Below are 21,815 nucleotides of genomic sequence, written 5' to 3'. Positions count from 1 at the left end.
AACAAAATCTCTATCAAAAGAATGGTAACAATTAAAATAAAGCAGCAAAAGTATTTTCGAGCTCAGAAATTCTATTAATCGGAGTTATTTTGCAACACTCATCAGAAGTGTTTCTATCAAGATCTCTTATCAAGCACTGATTTATACTCAAAATTGTTTACTAAAAATCTTAGTATGGTAACAATTAAAATAAAGCAGCAAAAGTATTTTCGAGCTCAGAAATTCTATTAATCGGACTTATTTTGCAACACTCATCAGAAGTGTTTCTATCAAGATCTCTTATCAAGCACTGATTTATACTCAAAATTGTTTACTAAAAATCTTAGTATGGTAACAATTAAAATAAAGCAGCAAAAGTATTTTCGAGCTCAGAAATTCTATTAATCGGAGTTATTTTGCAACACTCATCAGAAGTGTTTCTATCAAGATCTCTTATCAAGCACTGATTTATACTCAAAATTGTTTACTAAAAATCTTAGATAAAAATTACATATAATTAGGAGCGGAGGTTGTGTAAGCTACGGTTATCATATAGAATTTAACTGATTGTGTAACTGGAATTTCAAATAAAGATGTTAAAACCGGTGAATAGAAAGGATAAGTGATGTTTGCAAGTGGATTAGAGAGTAATGAAAGCGAAAAACTTTAATACATTATCAGACAGAGGAAGACGATATATGCTGTAGTCTTTTTAATAGAACGAGAGAGGAAGAAATTAGGGAAAAAATGAAAAAAGGAGAAATAATGAGAAGAGAGAGAGAGAGAGAGAGAGAGAGAAAGAAAGGTGAAATAATAAGACAGAGAGAGAGAGAGAGAGAGAATATGAATGTGAAATGGAAAGGATTCTAAGTGCCTATTTGTCAAAGAATTGAAGGAAATATAAATCTTTGTATTTTACAAATGTTTACCAAAACAAATAAACAAAAGTATTTGTGTGTTTTTGCATAAAGAGTTCATGTGAAGGAGGCTAAGTGACTTTTGGGTATTATTAAGATTTTGTTATGGTAAACATGCTTCCAGAGGTAGATTAGAAGTAGATTAACGAAAGAAAGAAGAAGGGAAGAATTTTAAAATGCTTATATTTAAGAGCTATCTGGATGTTGAAAATTAAGTTAGAATAAAGTTGCATGGTAAATTGAATTGGAAAAGTCTAGTGTCTTTTAAAGAGAATGGTAATAAAATTGAAGAAGAGAGAACTAGTGAAAACAAGAACTGTGGATATGGTACTAAACAGAAGAGTTAAATAAGGTGGATATGTCTGTGACTTGAATGTAAGAATTTCTTCCTTTCAAGAAAGATAAGAAATATGCGATAAAACAGAGATAAAAACATAGGAAAATATTTTTAAAATGCTTGTCTTGTAAATGTATCTATATTACCATCATCATTAGTTTTTTTGTATTGTTTTATCTCTTTCAGTCATTTGATTGTGGCCTTGCTGGAGCATTGCCTTGAAGGATTTTAGTTGAACAAATTGAGCCCAGGACATTTTTCAGCCTAGTACTCATTCTATCAGTCGCTTTTACCGAACTGCTAAGTTATGGGGACATAAACACACCAACACCGGTTTTCAAGTGGTAATGGGCACACTAACACAGACACAAAGACAAACACACATACATATCTATATATACATACATACATACATATATATATATTCTGATTGAATCTTCTATGTGTTACCATGTACCTCTTTGTGACAATGTAAACTTTCATTTCCCTTGGCAAATACTGATAGAGGGCAGAATGTGTGTCAATAGCCAGCTGGAGAAGATGTTCTCTTAGGGCAAGAAGCTACAGTAGCATCCACCCTTAGTGGTTAGCCACATTTAATTGACAAATATACTTCACGTTGTCGTGCAGCTACTGTTTATACCCCGTTCAGAGATTTATTATTGCTTATATATATATATATATATATATATATATATATATATATATATATATCAGCATCATTTAACGTATGTTGTCCATGCTGGCATGCGTTGGGAGGTTTTACTGGGCTGGTACGCTGGAAAGCCGCAGCAGATTCCAGTCTGATGTGGCATGGTTTTATACGGATTGATGCCCTCCATAACGCCAACCCCTCGGAGAGTGTAATGGGTGCTTTTACGTGTCACCACCATGGCTGTTATGTGCGTGACACTGGAGTACCATTTACGTAACACTAGGGTGCCACTTGCGTGACACTGGGGTGCTTTTACGTCCCAATTTGCGGGACACTGGTATCTGCCACGACTGCGATATGCTCCGCTTGATGGGTTTTCTTAATGCCAAATATCTTGGCCATTATGTCCGTGAGGCCCAACACTCGATAGAAACTCAACAGGTTTACCTCTACGAGGTCCAACGCTCGAGAGAAACTCTTGGGGAAATTTCGAACCTGGATCAGAGATCGGTACTTCTTTACATAGCTGTCCTCGTCTATTTGCATCACATGCGCATACCAGCACAGTCGGCTATCTTCAACACTACACACACACACACACACACACACACACACATATATATATATATACATACCACAGGCTTCTTTCATCATATCCCCAAGACACCCGATGAAGGCTACAGGGTATATCAGCCGAAATGTTGTGTTAACAGCAAACAATATAAAGACAAATATCCGTCAAATGTAAATAATGTACATAATTCCTCTTCTCTTAAATATAGAACTGTACTATTTTCCAGTAGTCTCAACCACCCTTATTCCTATCAATCAATCACTCCCTCTTACACTTTTCCAGTCCTCAACCTACCTTTCTCATTCTTCTTTGTCACCACTTTTCTATTTTCATTCGTGGACATGTTACCTTAAGTGTAAAGCTGCTACCAAGTACCTAGTCTACCCTTATCAGGTATGAACTGGTATGAGCATGTGCCAAATGAAGTTATGCAGAAGGATGGAAAAGTAACGATACTTTGGGACTGTGATTTTCAGACGGATTGTGCAATCGAACACCATCGGCCGGATATTCTCATATTGAATAAGAGGGACAAATATTGTTAGATAATTGACGTAGTCATACCAAATGACATGAATATTTTGAGTAAGAAGGTTGAAAAAGAGGATGAAAAAATCCCTAAGTACACCGAATTGAAAGTGGAAATGGCAAGACTGTATGGAATGCAAGTGGGTAATGTAAAAGTGATGCCAGTGGCGATCGGAGCGTTGGGCTCAATCCCATTGAAACTTCAAAACTTCTTAAGGCAAATGGAAATCCCATGAAAGATTGATGTCTTGCAAAATGTAGCCTTATTGGGCACAATGCGCACCTTAAGGAAAGTACTATCTGTCTGAGGTCCTTGTTGTGACTTAACAAATGTCTAAAGACTCTCTCTTTCTCACTTTCTCTCTCTTTTACTTGTTTCAGTCATTTGACTGCAGCCATGCTGGAGCACCGCCTCTAGTCGAGCAAATCGACACCAGGACTTATTCTTTGTAAGCCCAGTACTTATTCTATCGGTCTCTTTTGCCGAACCGCTAAGTGACGGGGACGTAAACACACCAGCATCGGTTGTCAAGCAATGCTAGGGGGACAAACACAGACATACAAACACACACACATATATACATATATACAACCGGCTTCTTTCAGTTTCCGTCTACCAAATCCACTCACAAGGCATTGGTCGGCCCGGGGCTATAGCAGAAGACACTTGCCCAAGATGCCACGCAGTGGGACTGAACCCGGAACCATGCGGTTGGTTAGCAAGCTACTTACCACACAGCCACTCCTGCGTCTATGGTGCACTTTTTACTTACACTGTGTTTCGAAAGAATAATAATGATAATAATAATATGTTATAAAGATTGTTGTAATTTTTTGTGAATGCAAATAGACAATAAGAAGAGCATGATGCAATTTGTGATGGAGATTGTCCATTTAACTGATTGAACAATATTTCAACAGATCATCTGTCTTCAGCAGGTTCAAAATGTAAAATGAAAAAACTGCAGTAATACAGAAATTCAAAGTATAAATGAAGAAATCCTGCGTTCCTATTTAGATAAAGTGATGTCATTAGTTTTCTCTTTCATAACTGGTAAAAGGAAAAAGAGGAAAGAAAAAAGCAAAAAGAGAGAAAGAAGAAAAAATCGGAAAAGAACTACTTAGCTGAACAGTTTTGTGTAAATATGATGAAATACTCGTGTCATTTTAATCATTCCTCCAGTGCATGATACAAGTAATTCACAAATATATTTGTCCTCGTGCATTTTGAGGACTGAAAGTGTAGTAGAGTCAGAATATTTTCTGAGAATTTGCAGCCGTTTATCTTAGTGATGACAGAAAAAGATCCTTCAAGGTGGTCACATTTACACCATCAGTCACCGGCTCAGGCTATTGTTTATAAGAGTTTGGAGGTGGGTCAGTTTTATAGTGCTTACATATTTTCCAATGCAAATATTGCCTTAACCTATCACGACAATTTATATGTTTGTTTGGCATCAGCCCAAGATCGAACGATCTATTTGTTTTCGGTTCTGAATGATATTAAGAGATGTTTCTGTGCATCAGTCAAACAAATCAGTCAAAAAGTTACGGAACCAGGTCCTTTCTGGAGTTTTCCATTTCTAAGATCTTCAACCAACATGCCTTAAATCTGTTGTTCCTATTACCTTTCAGTCTTTCTTTCTCGTTTTCTATCCAATCAACTGAAGCATTAAACCAAATTTCTTCTTGCTACATATTCTCTTCCAAATCTCCTCTACTTCCTCAATTTTCTATGGTTCTCATCTCTCCATCTAACTTTTGCTAATTTCCCCATTAAACTGTACATCACTTTGAATATTTTGTTTTGACGATAGAATTCGTTTTTCGCCTCATACCTTCTGCAGTTGGTTTTTAACTCTCTTCACTGTTTCAACAGTTCCTTAGTCACAAGCAAGTTTATAAGATCTTTGATCTTATATTTTTGTTTGATATTTCTCTTGCTTTTCTTGTTCTCATATTTTCTCCTCTAGCAAGTTCACCAAGAACTTCTACTTCCGCCCACAGAAATTCAATCTCATTCGGAATTTTTACTTTCTATTTAGGAGGTTTATTTAAATGCCTGGCCTCTTACTTTATAATCGTCATACCTTATAGAGTTGTTACCACTTTAACAGCAGAGTATATAAGATTAGTAAAATCGTGAAATCCTTTTCCTTATCTTTTAAGACCAATCTCAGAGCAACGTTATACATCATAATCTTACTTGTATTCTTTCCTTTGTGGTTTTCGATTAATTACCGCAGAAAACTCAATCTTGCATAGTTCTCATCATTATTATTATGCTTTGCTTAAGGCGACGAGCTGGCAGAATCATTAGCCCGCCAGACGGAATGCTTAGCAGTATTTCGTCTTCGTGTTCTGAGCTCAAATTCCACCGAGGTATACTTTGTCTTTCATCCTTTCGGGGTCAATAAATTAAGTAATAGTTGAGTACTGCCATGCAGTGGGACTGAACCTGGAACCATGTAGTTGGGAAGCAAACTTCTTACTACACATACATACCTGCACATATGATAAATATTGATGAAAGGCAATGGTACTGTAGATATTTTGTAGTATGAACAAGACCGGATTATAGCCAAGAAACATAACTGGATTATATTAACTCATTAGAGATGTAAGTGAGTAGAAAACCTTGTTAATAGCTAACATAATGGGAGAGAAAGTAAAGTAGAATAGACGAGAGAAGCATAGGGATGCAAATGAGAGAAAAGAAGAGTTAATGAGGGAGAGAATAGAAGCAATTAAATAAAGAGATTTATTTATTTCGTATAGAGAAGAGGCAAATACACTGAATCTTATTGTCTGAGACCATTTCTGGTTGACTGGTACAAAATGTCTCCTGAGATGTTTTCAAGTTTAATTTAAACCTTTGCTCATTATTTTCTGTGGAAACCTCTTAGATTATGGTTCAAATAACAGTGTGGAGTGATAGGAAGATTCTCTCTTAAATTCTTCATTATTTTCTGTTTCAAATAAATTGCAAGATTTGTATAAATTTCTCCTAATATAAGGTGAGGATGAACAATGCCAATTTCGTGGAACATCCTAGAAGAAAGCTACAGTGAACACATTTATGTGTATGTGTGAGTGCAGATGTAGGTATGAGTGTGAGAAAGAGTGCAGAATATATATATAATCAGCAGCAGCAGCATTATTACTATCATCATCATCGTTTAACGTTCACCTTCCATGCTGGCATGGATAGGATGGTTTGACAAGAGTCAGGCAGGCAGATACCTGCACCAGACTTATGTAACTGTTTTGGCAGGATTTTTGCAGCGGGATGCCCTTCCTAACACCAACCACTGAGCAGTGTGGACTTAGTGCTATATATATATATATATATATATATATATATAGAGAGAGAGAGAGAGAGAGAGAGATATCAACAGCAACAGCAGCAGCAGTAGCACCACGTCTGCTTTACACGCTTGGTTAGAATGATCTCCAGGATCCAGTAAGTTGAAGAACCACTTCATACGCCAATGTTTTAGGTTTTGGCATGGTTTCTACAGTCGGTTATCCTTTCTAATGCCAACCACATTCTATAGAGTGCAGATGGCTGTTTGATTAGAACCAGGACAAGAGTGGTGGGAAAGAAGAATAGGAGAGAGTGAGAGGGGAGAGAGGGGCCTTTAGGCAAGAAGGTGAAAGATGAAGTATGGAAAGAGGAATATAATGTCGTGAGTTAGTGAGAGAAAGGGTGTAAGAGCAACAACATAGCTTGTGTGGGGGACAGATTCCACATTATGGGATGAATATGGATGGAATATGTGAAAGTAAGGGGTCATAGGAAAGAGAAATGTCTAAGAGTGATGAAGAATTAGAGGGAGGCTGTGAGGAGAAAAGTCATTGTTATTTAAAAGAATGGTGGGGTTCTTAGGATGTTGATATAAGTTTGTGATGAAGAAACATAACTTATCAAAGGTGCCCCTCTATTAGAATTAAACCCAGAACCTTTTGGTTGAGAAGGAAATTTCTTCAGCACTTGACACTATATATGACACATATTTAATCCTTAAATATTGAAATTTTAAATAAAGGTTCCCAAATCTTCTTGGTTTTTGTTGAATAAAATATATGAAACGAGAGGAGTTCATTACAAGATCACTTGAGACTGGTTTTTGAAAATATGGTTTGCTAATTTCCTGTCAGTCCAGACTTCCAGGCTGTACCTCTTCTACCAAACAATATGCAACCATGTAGGGCAGATAATTTCTCTGACCACTGATTTCCTGGGCCGTTCTCTTGTTATCAACATCTGCTGTAAAAGTCGACAAGAATATATAAATGAAATGCTCAGTACTTCACATATTGTTGATAAACTAGAGTGGTGTGAAGCTTTCCATATTTTAACGAAATGTTATGTAAGGGACCAGCGACAGAGCATTTAACGCAATTTGTCATCTATGCACGTCGGTTGCGTAGGTTTCCCTAATTCTAACTGACAAATGACAATTCTACAATAAAAGGAAACTCATCAGAACATACTTCCAACCAATAAATCATACATAAAATGTACCACAGCAATGCAGGAAATGAGAGCGTACATGAATACTGGCTCAGGTAGTTATTGTTGAAAAGATAAAGTGAAAGCATTCTGTCATAAAGGAATGAAGCAACAGTAATATATGGAGGAGAAAGGCAATGATAAATGGCAGAAAGATTTAGCTTTACAAATATGTGTGTGTGTGTGTGTGTGTGTGTGTGTGTGTGTGCATTGTGAAGTGGGTAGTTATTACACATACATCCATGTATAAGTATGTATGTACACACGTATGTATGTAGATATTGATAGATAGATACAATAACACACACACACACACACACACACATACATTCATATATATGTATATCTGTGTGTGTATATATATATATACAGATAGATGCATACATATATATCTACATTTATAGATACATATAAACATACATATAATATAATATAATGTAATATAATATAATATAATATAATATAATATAATATGATGCAATATAATGCAGTGCTCGATATACCTACGTTCGAGATGCAGAAAAAAGCAGACAGTAATTCCATTTATCTCTTATGTTCTTTGATGTATTTTACTCCTTTGACTGCGGCCCTGCTGGAGCACAGCCTTGGAAAATTTTAATCGAATAAATGGACCCCAATCACCAACACCAGTTGTCAAGCAGTGGTGAGGGACACAGACAAAAATATACACACATTATATATATATATATGTGTGTGTGTGTGTGTATAACAAATGAAAGACAGAAAATGGAATATACAAGAATATATTATTAATTACAACAATTGTTTCGACACATCTTGCATCAATTCGTCTTGTGGCACACACAAAAACTGGTTCCGGAGTGTCCGGGGTGCAGACGTATCTCGTCGGGTGATAAATAAATTTTAAAAACTCGTTAAAATGACAGTTCCAGTATGCAGTTTTTTGTTTTGTAGAGAGAAAAACAGCCGGACGGAGGGAAATTCTTCATATATATGGAAGATCCGAAAATAAAATTGCAGAAGACAAAAAGAGAAACGAATCCAGTGAGAAAATTATTGAAAATAACCGTTAACGGATATGGATGTATAAACATAAATACAATGGGCTTCTTTCAGGTCTCATCAACCAAATCCACACGAAAATCTTTCACCAGCCTGAGGCTATTGTAGAAGACACTTGTCCAAGGTGTCTCACAGTAGGACTGAACCCAGAATGATGTGGTTTGGAAGCAAACTTCTTGCCAAAGAAATCTGCTTGTTCATATCGAGAAAAATGTGGAGAAGATTTGTCCAGTTAGCTGTGTAATATTATTGACTATATTTCTATGGAGAAGGCTAGATTTGTATTAATCTATATAGGGTGCTACCTGCTAGGTTTCTCTGTTGCCCCTCTTTGCAGTTTAATACCATTTACTAAGATGGCATCAAAGAAACGAGAGAAGTGGAGATTTATCAGTTACGGAATGGTCAAATATTCCTTCTCCTCTTCATTGTACCATGATTCTTGTATATTGAGGAACAACATTTTGATCTCTTCATACGCAATCTTTTGCCATCATCCACATATTTCTATCTCTTTTCTCCTCTTTCCCTTCACTCTGCTTTAGCCATGAGGAATTGCACTGGTTCTGTTGCTCCCTCCATTTGCCCTCAAGAACTGCTAATGTTTTACATGAAGCACATATATTCCAGCTCTGAAACAACAACCCAAGGATAAACTATTGAAACTTCAGTATCTGAAAGTGGGTTTCAATAAGACAGCTCCCCAGCGTTCATTAAAAATTCATTAGTGAGAATTTACCTCATCTTCTATCAGCTCAAGTTAAGAAGATTAGATTTCTTTATGAATAATGTAAACAAACTATTACTAGTAGAAATAAATTTACATAATGGTTACAAGTTTAATGTCTGTGATTTAATAACAAATAATAGCTTTGAATAAATATGTCACATACAAGATATTTAATATGCATATAACAAAAGACAAAACTTGCGAGGTTATGACTGCCAGAGCTCTTGTGGTTTATATAGGAGTTGTATTTTTACAGCAAAATTAGATATTATTTAGCATTTTATATATAATTTCCTAGAGTTTGTGTTGTAATTCAGCCTCCTGAGCCCGCCAGCATAATCGTCCTTCTACCTAAATAGTGAGGGGAGCGTCAGTGCCATAGGCTGCCAGTGTATACCACATACAGATGCAAAGAAGCAGCAGCTGCCACACCTCTAGGATGGAAGTAACTCCAAATAAGGGAATCTATTTTTTTAGCCATGTGAAATCTATATGTATTGTATTGAGTCGAAAGTTTTGCAGTATTTTGGTAACTAATCTGTTTTATTTGTCGAGTTACAACGAAAGGCTCCTAGCATTCCAAGTACGTGTTCCGTGGCCCAGTTGCAACATTTCATCAGCCGAGAAGAAGTGGAAGATTGAGAGAAGGAATTCTTCACTTCGAAGGACTGGAACTGGTACCAACGTGGAACCAAAGAACTGGCAGAAAGTTGACTTCTAGTTTGATTACTTAGCTTCTTGAGTCGTAACTTGATGAATAAAGCATAAAACTTACCAAAATATTGCCAATCTTTTAGTATTAATCATATAAGGAATGAAGATATGACGAGATGGGCATGTTAGGCATGCAACCCATGTAATTCCTCAAGTAAGAAGAGATAAAATTCAGAAAAGATACCAGTATCTAAATAAAACAAAATCCAGTTCACTCAACTTCATTAAATAGTTGGTAAAAAGAAAGAGTATCAGCTGTGAAAATTAAACGCAGAACGAAACAATAACCTGATTTTATTGACGTTTTGTATGAAGGATATCAAATGTAAAGAAATGATATCGAATATGAAAAAAATGGGTACTGGGCGTATTTGCCATGTTTCGGGAGTCTTTGCTCCTTCATCCGCAACGATCCAACCCTTTAATTATCCACAAACACATTCCTTAAATAGCCAATGAATATAGAAGTGGAATGTTATTGGATTAACCAATTCTGTATATATTAGACACATTCTTGGAAGCTGGTTGCACAACGAAATACCGTCTGCCCGCAAGTCATTGAGAAGAGAGAAAGGAACAGATGTAAACAGGGGTTGCCTGAGTCGCAGTGCAGGCAACCCTCTGCGAAAAGGCAGGAATTCCAAACCAGAACCAATATGGGGGTAGAGGAGATACAGACAAGGTTTTACACAACTTTGATGATGATGATGATGACAACGACCACGACGACAATGATGACAATGTTAATGAGACGATGATAACGATGATATCAACGATAATGATGATGATAATGACGACGATATCGACAACGATGATGATGATGATGATGATGATGATGGCGATGATGATGATGATGATGAGGAGGAGGAGGAGGAGGAGGAGGAGGATGAGGAGGAGGAGGAGGAGGATGACGACGACGACGACGACGATGATGACAATGTTAATGAGACGATGATAACGATATCAACGATAATAATGATGATAATGACGACGTTAACAACAACGATGATGATGATGATGGTGATGATGACGACGACGACGACGATGATGATGATGATGAGGAGGAGGAGGAGGAGGAGGAGGAAGGATGACGACGACGACGACGACAATGACGATGATGACGATAGGCTGATCAATACTGTGGCTCAGACGTACTCTGAATAACTATTTTCATTTTATCCTCCTGAGCTGAGTTGTAATCAGCAATCGTAACCAGAAGTGCCTCCCAATATGGCTAAAAATGCTAGAATTGTCCATGCGTTAGTTTGTGGTACACAGTAAATTCTACTCACCTTAATTTAGATATTTTTTTATAAAGTTGGTGGTTATTCTGACTATGCTTGATCCGAAGGTTAGCAAAATCTTTTGAAAGGTCAGCGTAATACATTTAGCATTTTTTGATGAAAAGCAGGAAAATGACTGCTGTTAATATTTCAAACAACGTTCCACAGAAATATCAGATACAGACTGGTCTCATCAACATCAAAGACTGAGTGGAGTTGTTAAGTGGGATGCGGAGGATAATCAATGGAAATTTCTTTGGAAAAAAACTGATGGACTGGTTATCAATTTGGTCACATTTAGCTGTTTTCAGATTGAGCAGGAATTGTTTGTCTGGATGAGAGAAAATTTCGGTTACTTGACTCTGATGTCTAAGTGGACATGTGTGGTTGCACATGAGAAGAACCTCACCCAGTTAAACATAATGTTAGAAATGTCTGGGTTCAGACACCACCTTCAAGAATTTTACTTGTACGAATAAACAACAATACTTATTATTTATTGAACCAGGAAATTATTCCATCTGTCTGGTTTGCTGAGCCATGTAGTATAAACTCACAGAGACAAGTTGTGATGCTGGGGTAGGCGGCAAGCACTCACACAAGAGCACATATTTATATATATATAAATGTGTGTGTGTGTGTGTGTGTGTGCAAATTAAAAATTTCAACTGACAAAAAAGACACGTAAGTTACATTTGCCCAAGATCTCCTTGATTGTGTCGAGAACGATAAAAAAATTTGGAAAACTTTGCGTAGGACTTTGAGCAGGTATCGCCGAGCAGGAATTGTAGATTCTCCGCTCAAATTTCTCTGTCATGATCAATGCGACGATCACACGCTACACGCTTTTCTTCCAAGCACTGCTGTAAACAGCAGAAATAAAGTAGAACGCTAAAACTTGGTGAGCATGCACAGCAGACTTCAAGGTCACTCTTTTACAATTAGACCTCGTACATACATATGCATATATATATATATATATATATATATATATATATATATATATATATATACATGCATACATGCATACATGCTTACATATATACATACATACATACTTACAAACGTACATACATACGTATATCGTGTACTCTGTTCTCCGTCGTTGTTTTCTTTGTTTTGTCTTTGTTGTCGAACACATTCGCTAGCTTTCTTACAAAGGAGTCTAATGCTCTTAGCTTAGACTTTTGCGGGGGGGGGGCAACCAGACCGAACTATCTCAAGTGTAACTGCCCGAAATGGTCGTGACTTCTGGTACTTGACTGAGGAAAGAAAGCCACTAATGACCCGTGCTGTTTCCCTTCTCTGCTTTTGCATCGTCTATCTGCCCGAATGTTTTTATGTCCTCTATCGCATTTTTGTTCCTGTATACATACATACATACATATATATATATATATATATATATAATATATATATATTATATATATATATATATATATATATATATAGATATATATATATATATATATATATAATATATATATATACATATATGTGTGTGTATGTAAACATACACACACACACACGTATATATACAATGTACTTCTTCTTCCGTTTCCGTCTACCAACTCCATTCAGAAGACCCATCCCCGTGGTGCTGGGAAGCAAACGTCTAACCCCACAGCCATCTTTGCACCTATTTCTGTAATATCGACACAGTGATATGACAGAGAATTTATGGCGACAGAGCATACGATGATTACTTCACAAAAGAAATGTAGAAAATAGGAAGGATTTATATGATTCTTTAACCCTCTTCACCTACAAAAAAAAATAGGAAGAAATTTTAATAATACAGTCATTATACTTAGAAATTCTATGTCTAATAGATGGGATTTCATTTCAAGTGATCTTTAATGCACTTCATTTTGATGAAAAGAAATTCCATGTTTTAAATTCTCTTGAATATAGTGACATAATTTTTTACAACTTCATTAATATTGTCAATAATTGCATTAGGTTAATTTGATATTTTCATCATTTTCAAGAATAAGCAAACTGCTTTCTATTCATTTAAAAATTCATTTTTAAGTGTTTAAATAAAGGGAATACTTAATGCTTAAGCATCTCTATGCTCTTCACTCAGAGATAAGTAATACCATAATATATGCTGCATTCATCTGCATCCCTCTATCTTCGCCATCTCGTGGATCTTTGCCCATCCACCCTTTAACACCACCCGTTTTGGCACTCTGCCTCCCCAACTCCTCGTTCTCCTTCTTCCTATACAGGCTTGTACACTGACCCCCAACCCATACATTTCTACTCAGCTTGTTCCTTGTGGGGCCACCCGGCTACATTACCAACACAAACTAGCTCTTCCAGCTCCTACCAATTTTTTTCCCTCTCCCCTTTTACCATAAGAGATGTGAATAGCCTCGCAGATCCCTCTACAAGAACCTACTGTCTCTCCTTAGTAATTCCCTCATCCCCGAGCACGAAGTTGTCCTCGACCTACCCTAGGGCTCATAGTCCAGCAAACTTCATGGCGACCTCTAGAGTGGAAAGTGATCCAAAAACGGAACAGTCCACGCTGTAGCGTAGTTAGTTTTGTGAATGGCATCCAGCCATAGAAACCATTCCAGCACGGGACATGGACGCTAAATGAAGACGATAACGATGATGTGTACATATATCAGTTTAGCTGAAGAAACGGAATAAATGAAACTCAATACATGAGTATACGTTGCAGAAGTTACAAAGTCTGTTCAGATTTGAGACTTTCGAAAGCGGCACTTAGAAAACAGTTTCCTGAAACTCTCGGCCGTGGAGTTATTTTGTAACGCCAGTGTTTGTGTGGGTTCTGGGCTGTTTGCACCTCTATGTGTCTGTTTGTGTGTCCTTGTTTCTCTGTGTGTAGTGCACACAATATCCTTCTGTTGGTCATCAATAGATATTTTGGCTCTCGTTGTTACCACTCTCTCTTTTCCCATTTGCTGACTCTCTGTCTGTCTGTCCGTCTCCCTCTCTCTCTCTCTCTCTCTCTCTCTCACACACACACACACACACGCATTCTCTCTCGTTGTCTCACTTTTTTGTCACCGTCAACCTTAACCCCTTCTATCTTTCCTGCTGTCCTTCTTCTTGTTTTACTTCCTTTCCCATTCTTCAACTTGCTTTCTCTTCCATTCTTCTCTTTCCTCCACTCAACCTATTTTAAACATCTCAGTGTTTGCTGCTCAGCAAATCGCAACACTCTTCGCCTTCATTCTGATTCTTTTTCTGCAAATTCCACTTACGTGACACGTTCTGAAATTCCTATCCATCTTTCGTATCTTTAAGATGACAAAAGTCATATTTCTATTTTCATCATTTCACTTAGTATTTTGTTGGTGATTACGTTTTAGAGAATAGCCTTAAATGTAACTCGCCATAATTTCTTTCTTTGCTCGTATATTGTTGACCCGAAAGATCCGAGCATTTTCTTCGTAAAGTCCTTCCCTTCAGTGGCGTTTAGTGATATTTACAATCATTGGTGCATCCAGAAGTGTGGTACCATTAATTTCTTCAGATTTGAAACATGACGAAATCACACTGATTTTTGTTCCTGTCGTTGTAGCTGAAATGAGGTTTTCTGTGTTTACTCAGGCTTTTCTGTTAATCGCTTCTATTCTGCAATTACTCTCTTGTTATTCTCACTTTGTTTCGCTCATTATGTTCTCTCTTCTATTACCCTCATCTCTGATACGGTAAGGCCAGCAATTTGTTCATAGAATTTACCGAGGAGAAACGGAAACAAGTTAGCGAAAAAAAACATTCTGTAGTCTTATAGGAGATAAAAAAAAAACCTCTGAGTAAACAGAGACAACATAATGCTCAGAAGACTAAGTAGTCTTATCAGGGACGTCTCTAAGTTTCCACAATAAAATACACCCAGGATATTCAGTAAAAGGGGTAGGCATTACGAAGGTCCTCCAGGTAAAGAAATATCAAGAGGGAATATACGAGCAAGACATTTTCCTCTGTCTGCTCAGCAATACAAAATAAAACTAAGTTGGACTATGACCATTCCAGTGAAGAATTAAAATGAAAAATTCAAATTACCCTCACACACACGCACACGCACAAACACACACAAACAGCACACATAAACACACACAAACATACACACACGCAAACACACACAAACATACACACACATAAACACACATGAACACACACAAACATACACACACATAAACACACACAAACACACATAAACACACACAAACACACACACACACAAACACACACACAAACACACACAAACATACACACACGCAAACACACATAAACACACACAAACACACACACACGCAAACACACACAAACATACACACACGCAAACACACATAAACACACACAAACATACACACACATAAACACACACAAACACACACACACGCAAACACACATAAACACACACAAACATACACACGCGCAAACACACACAAACACACACAAACACACACACACACTCCTCGGAATATTGAGGTGTAAAAAGAACGAAGTCTAAAGATCGAGAAGGATTATATGGTTTCCCGACACATTCTCCTTGAATGTGAAGACAAACATAGAAACCTCTTAGTCTTCGTAGATAAGCATTTGCCTGATAGCCATAACTATAAGAAAATCGTGAAAAGACGTTTCGGAAAAGCTTCTTGCGATTTCTGCTATAAGATATAAACCTTATCATACGTAAGAAAAACTAGGCACCCACTTCAAAATATAACTTCAGGAAGACACGTTTCCCAACTCGACCAGGCATTCATGGTGAGGCACAGTCGATACGGCCCCACGTTAGCCTTTCTCCACCAACTATTGCCAATCCCCCATCTACAGAATCAACAATTATCACCCTTCCCTCTAAGCTGTCTTTTCTCGTTTCTTTCTGTTTTTCTTCGTTTCTTTGTCTTTTTCTGGACCTTTCGCACTTTCTTTTAGCGAGCAGCCATGATTATTTTAAGACTGAACGATTGCAGTTTAGTACACGGCCTTGCTAAGCAAGATCATCCAATTATTGTACTTTCCAAGCACGAAACTTATAATAGCTCACATCTAAATCTGTTTATTAAGATATATATATCTATATATCTTAATATATATATCTTAATATGTGTGTGTATGTGTGCGTGTGCGCGCGCTTTAATGAATGTAAATGTATATATAATATATATGTATATTTACGTATATATACATATATATATGTATGTATATGTATGTATATGTATGTATATGTATGTATGTATATATATATATATGTATGTATATGTATGTATATATATGTGTGTGTGTGTGTGTGCGTTTGTGCGTGAGTATGTGTATCTATACACACACATACACACACAGCTTTGCATTTATAAAATGCGATGTAGTTGTAGCTCATATTATGAATGCATTTGTTCATTTGTGCATATGTGTGTGTGCATGATTTTATATGTATGTCGGTATGTGTATACAATTGTATGTTTCTGTGTGTGGCTTAGTGAGTAGGTACAGGACTGCAGACATGTATGAATATTTAAAATTCTTTGTGTGATTTACCTGTTGCAGGTTGAGGTATGTCTATATATTTTAGTGTATGCATATTTCCTTGTAGATATACTCTTGTATAATGCAGCTGTATTTAAACAATTACATTATTTATCAAACCAAGTCATTACGTATTAACATTGTTGCATACATTCCTGTATACGAGTCAATACAGACGCTACTCTTTTATAGTCATATATATTCAAATAAAAACATTTTAGGCCCTTAAACGAGCCTGCGCTTATAGTTTATGTTGGTGGATAAATGTTAGTGCCTGGTATATATCACTTCTTATAATACCTTACATCTCAATAGAATTGGTATATTTAATATATATATACAACTTATAAATAAGGGCAAAAGAAAACAATTCCCATCCCAAATATGCCGAGAAATAGATTTTATATAGTCAATAACCACCTATAATTCTTCACTAAAAGCACGCCTCTGTGATGAATTATATGTGTTTATTGACATATATATATATATATATATATATATATATATATATATATATATAATATTAATTAGAGACAAAACCACTATTATGCAAATCAAACAAAGAAAGACTTAATCGAATACATAAAAAAATTTATATAAATTAATATAATTAAGATTAATTAAGATGTATGTATATGTATGTATATGTATGTATGTATATATATATGTATGTATATGTATGTATATATATATATATATATGTATGTATATGTATGTATATATATATGTGTGTGTGTGTGTATTGGATTAAGTCTTTCTTTGTTTGATTACCATAATAGTGGTTTTGTCTCTAATTAATATTATATTATATTTTACTATAAAATTGGATTCAATCCTAAATCTGATTTTTCCCTGTAAATTTGAATTTATTCCCTAATATTTATTATTATTATATATATATATCTATATATATATATATATATATTATATATATATATATATATATATATATATATATATACATATTAGCTTGACGCTCGGGGAGTTGAGAAAGTCTTTTACGTTTCGAGCCTACGCTCTTCAGCCATAAATATAACATATATATTAGGGTGAAGCGAAATGATGCTTCTTACACAGATTTTCGAAATAAGTTTTTAAGAATTTCTTTTTTTTTGCTAAACCCTTTAAAAACAACTCTGTTAAAATCTGAAGTTTTTAAATTTACATCTTCAAGCTTCGCAGCATACTTGAAATTTTTAATAATGAGCGAAAAAATCAATGTAAAACACGTTTGCCTTTCTTCATTTTAATTTTTACTTTCATTGGTACGAATCGATTTTCCTTTGCAAAATTTGTTAAAATGAAGAGCGATAAAACCTCAAGCACCACAATTTGTATCTTTAAGCGCCGCAAGGCACTTGAAATTTCGAAATTATATGAAATAAATAGACTTTTCTTCATTTTCTTTATTTTTTTAATACTATGTTACCGAATATATGTGTTACATGAGGCCTAGGTTACACACACATTGTCATAAAATTACGTGTAGATTAATTTTCGATTCTTGACACCTTTTGGGGGATAAGAATAATTAACATTTCCAATTTATTCGAAATAATTACGGGTAACTAAATAATACGAATTGCTGTGCATTCCTTTCCGTTCCAGTAATAAAAACAATTAATCTTTTTCGTAGACAAGAATTTGCATCTGATTCTTAAATACAGAATAGAACAGTAAAAGATTTGTTGTTTTGGAGATTCCGAAAACGACATAATACTATCAGTTTGTTATCTTCAAAATGGCTAAAACCAAATAATTCTAATTGATTATTGCTGTATTACCTTTCAATTTGAAATCATTTTTTTGTTTCATCTCGGACACCGAAATTTTTCTTCTTCATTCGATTCAACTCCTAATGAGACCGTCTCGACTGTTCTCACCACAAACTTTAGATGATGCTTCTGTCACGAGTTTTACGCAGCTCTCCTTAGCTTAGGTGTGGCACGGTAATTTTTCCAGTTGCATCGAATGCTGCTGTTCAATGAAGGTATCGATTTCTTCATCGGGAAATGCTTGTGTTTGAGGTGGTTCAGTAACAATAGTACCCTGCTTCTTGATTATGTCCAAGTAGTTTAAAGCAACAAAGTTTCGGGTAGTATTTTGGAAGATCACACAGATTTCTCTTTATGCTGAGTTCGAGCCTGCTTTATGCGCCTCCATACTAGTTTCCCATGTGGCTCAGGAAATCCCAAATTCGACCAAAAGTAAAGATTTTTAAAATTTGCAATTGCGTTGCGGACCCCAAAAATTTTCAACCACAAAGTTCTTTATGTACCTTTCTTTTAACCCTAATTCGCAATAAAAGGGCAATTCTTGGTGACCAATTTCGCTCCACTCTAATACACACACACACACACGCACACACACACATACACGCACACACACACGCACACATACATATATATATATATATTATATTAAATTAGAGATAAAACCAGTATTAGGCAAATCAAACAATGAAAAACATAAGCCAATACATAAAATTAATTAATTTATATTATTTTAAATATATATCAAAAGTATTAAAAGTTTAATAAAAGATAAAGAGTATATATATATATATATATATATATATATATATATATATAATATATATATATATATATATATATATATACCGGAATAAGCACATAAATGTGAAACAAGTTGGAAAAAGGAGTGTGCATATAGTTCTAAAATCTCTCTAAGAGATCAATGAAGTAGTTGTACTGACAATTAATATTTGTAACCACTTTAACATGGCTGTCCATTCGAGCGGACTCTATTGCGATTTTTTTTTTTTAGCCCCAAGAGAAATTACTCGAAACCAGGACTTGTCTACTGGTCCAGTCGCTGGGAGATCGATCGTAGGGTTTCGCTCCCTTGGCTGCAATTTTATCGGATGTAGCTCTGCATCGTTAACCAGTTAGAGGAAATATATTCTTGGAGTTAAAAGACCGCAGTATAGTTCGCTCGAAAGGACTGCCATGTTAAAGTGACTACGAATATTACTTTTATATATATATATATATGTGTGTGTGTGTGTGTGTGAGTGTGTGTGTGTGTGTGTAAAGATAGGTGCATGTGTAACTGTGTGGTAAGAAGCTTGCTACCTAATCACATGGTTCCGGGTTCAGTCCCACTGCGTGGCACCTTGGGCAAGTGTCTTCTACTATAGATTCGGGTCGACCAAAGCCTTATGAGTGAATTTGGCAGACGGAAACGGAAAGAAGCCCGTCGTACATCGATATATATATATATATATATATGTGTGTGTGTGTGTGTGTGTGTGTGTGTGTGTGTGTGTGTGTGTGTGTGTGTGTGTGGTGTGTGCGCGCGCGTGTCTGTTTGTCGCCCCCACTTTCGCTTGACAAGCTATGCTGGCGTGTTTACGTCCCCGTAATTTAGCGGTTCAGCATTACGCTCCGATATAATAAGCACTAGTCTTATGAAGAATAAGTCCTGATGTCAATTAAATCGACTAAAGGCGGCGCTCCATCATGGCCACAGTCAAATGACTGAAAGAAATAAAAGAATAAAACAATATATATTTATTTAACTGCCATCTTTAGCATGTATGATGTCCTCTCAAGAATCTTCTCTCTACGTATAAATCTCTATACACGCTTATTTATGAATATATATATATATATATATATATATATGTAGATAGGTATGTGGAAATATCTGAGTACACGTACGGATAGATAAATACACACACACACCACACACACACACATATATATATATATATATATAATATATATATATATATTTATATATATATATACATAGCCATTCACACGCTCGCGCGCATATTTATATATATATGTCAGAGCCCCACAGCCCCAAGCCAAAAAGTGGACTGTTCACGATGCAAACATGATTTTTGCTGGATGTGTTTAGGAGATTGGAAAACTCATGGTAGCGAATACTACGAATGCAGTCGTTACAAAGAAAACCCCAACATTGCTAATGAATCTGCCCATGCGCAAGCGAGGGAGGCCCTCAAGAAATACCTCTTCTATTTTGAAAGGTGGGATAATCATGCCAAAAGTCTTAAACTTGAAGAACAGACCCTGACTAGCATCAAAAGTAGAATCCAAGACAAGGTGATGAATAACTCTGGAACGTGGATTGATTGGCAATATCTGCTTGATGCTGCAACTCTGTTGAAAAAGTGCCGATACACTTTACAGTACACCTACCCATACGCCTATTATATGGATAAAGGGGCAAGAAAGGAGCTGTTTGAATATCAACAGGCTCAGTTGGGGGCAGAGGTTGAAAATTTTTCCTGGAAGATAGAGAGAGCTGAAATCACAGACAGAGGGGATTTGGAAAACCAGATGGATGTTGCTGAGAAGAGGAGACTGACATTACTGAAAGACTTTCTTGAGATTTAGGCACAGACACACAGACAGACAACCATGCACGTATACACACACACACACACATGCCCAATAACATACGTGTTGCAGACAAGTGGCGGCTTTTACTATTGGAAGATTTAATTGGCATTTAGAGCCCTCCACACACATACACACACATAATTTGTACACACATACAAATATATATACACATACATACACACTTCCATTCATACTTTCAAAAACACGTTTATATATATACATATATATATATATAACCGTTACTTAGCGGTTCGGCAAAAGAGACCGATAGAATAAGTACTGGGCTTACAAAAGAATAAGTCCTGGGGTCGATTTGCTCGACTAAAGGCGGTGCTCCAGCATGGCCGCAGTCAAATGACTGAAACAAGTAAAAGAGTAAAAGAGTATGTATATATATACTCTTTGATATATTCTGGCATATATTAACGGAATTATTTAGTATGTATTATAAAAGACATAACGCAAGTTGTTTTAATTTCTAATTCTCCAACAATATATCCGACTCAAGCGAGAATAGAGCATTGATGTTGAAGGATGGTGATGATGATGAGGAGGAGGAGGAGGATAATGATGTATTCACATACCATCATATTTCCTAAAAGTACATAATAAAATCTTCAGCTTAACAGA

General features: G+C 36.0%; 1 protein-coding gene across 1 annotated transcript; it reads left to right on the top strand.

Moving 5' to 3' along the window:
• The first annotated feature begins 2,245 nt into the window (after window positions 1-2,245).
• Window positions 2,246-21,420, top strand: LOC115211701 (potential E3 ubiquitin-protein ligase ariadne-2-like). The gene is made up of 3 exons (XM_029780352.2): window positions 2,246-2,398; window positions 16,813-16,818; window positions 20,610-21,420. The coding sequence occupies exons 1-3, from the start codon at window positions 2,246-2,248 to the stop codon at window positions 21,177-21,179; spliced, it is 729 nt and encodes a 242-aa protein (XP_029636212.1). The 3' UTR covers window positions 21,180-21,420.
• The last annotated feature ends 395 nt before the right edge of the window (window positions 21,421-21,815 follow it).

The sequence above is a fragment of the Octopus sinensis genome, linkage group LG5 (genome assembly GCF_006345805.1).
Source record: "Octopus sinensis linkage group LG5, ASM634580v1, whole genome shotgun sequence".
Classification (NCBI taxonomy): Eukaryota; Metazoa; Mollusca; class Cephalopoda; order Octopoda; family Octopodidae; genus Octopus; species Octopus sinensis.
Note: the sequence above shows the minus strand (reverse complement) of the source record. Positions and strands in the feature narration are given on the sequence as shown.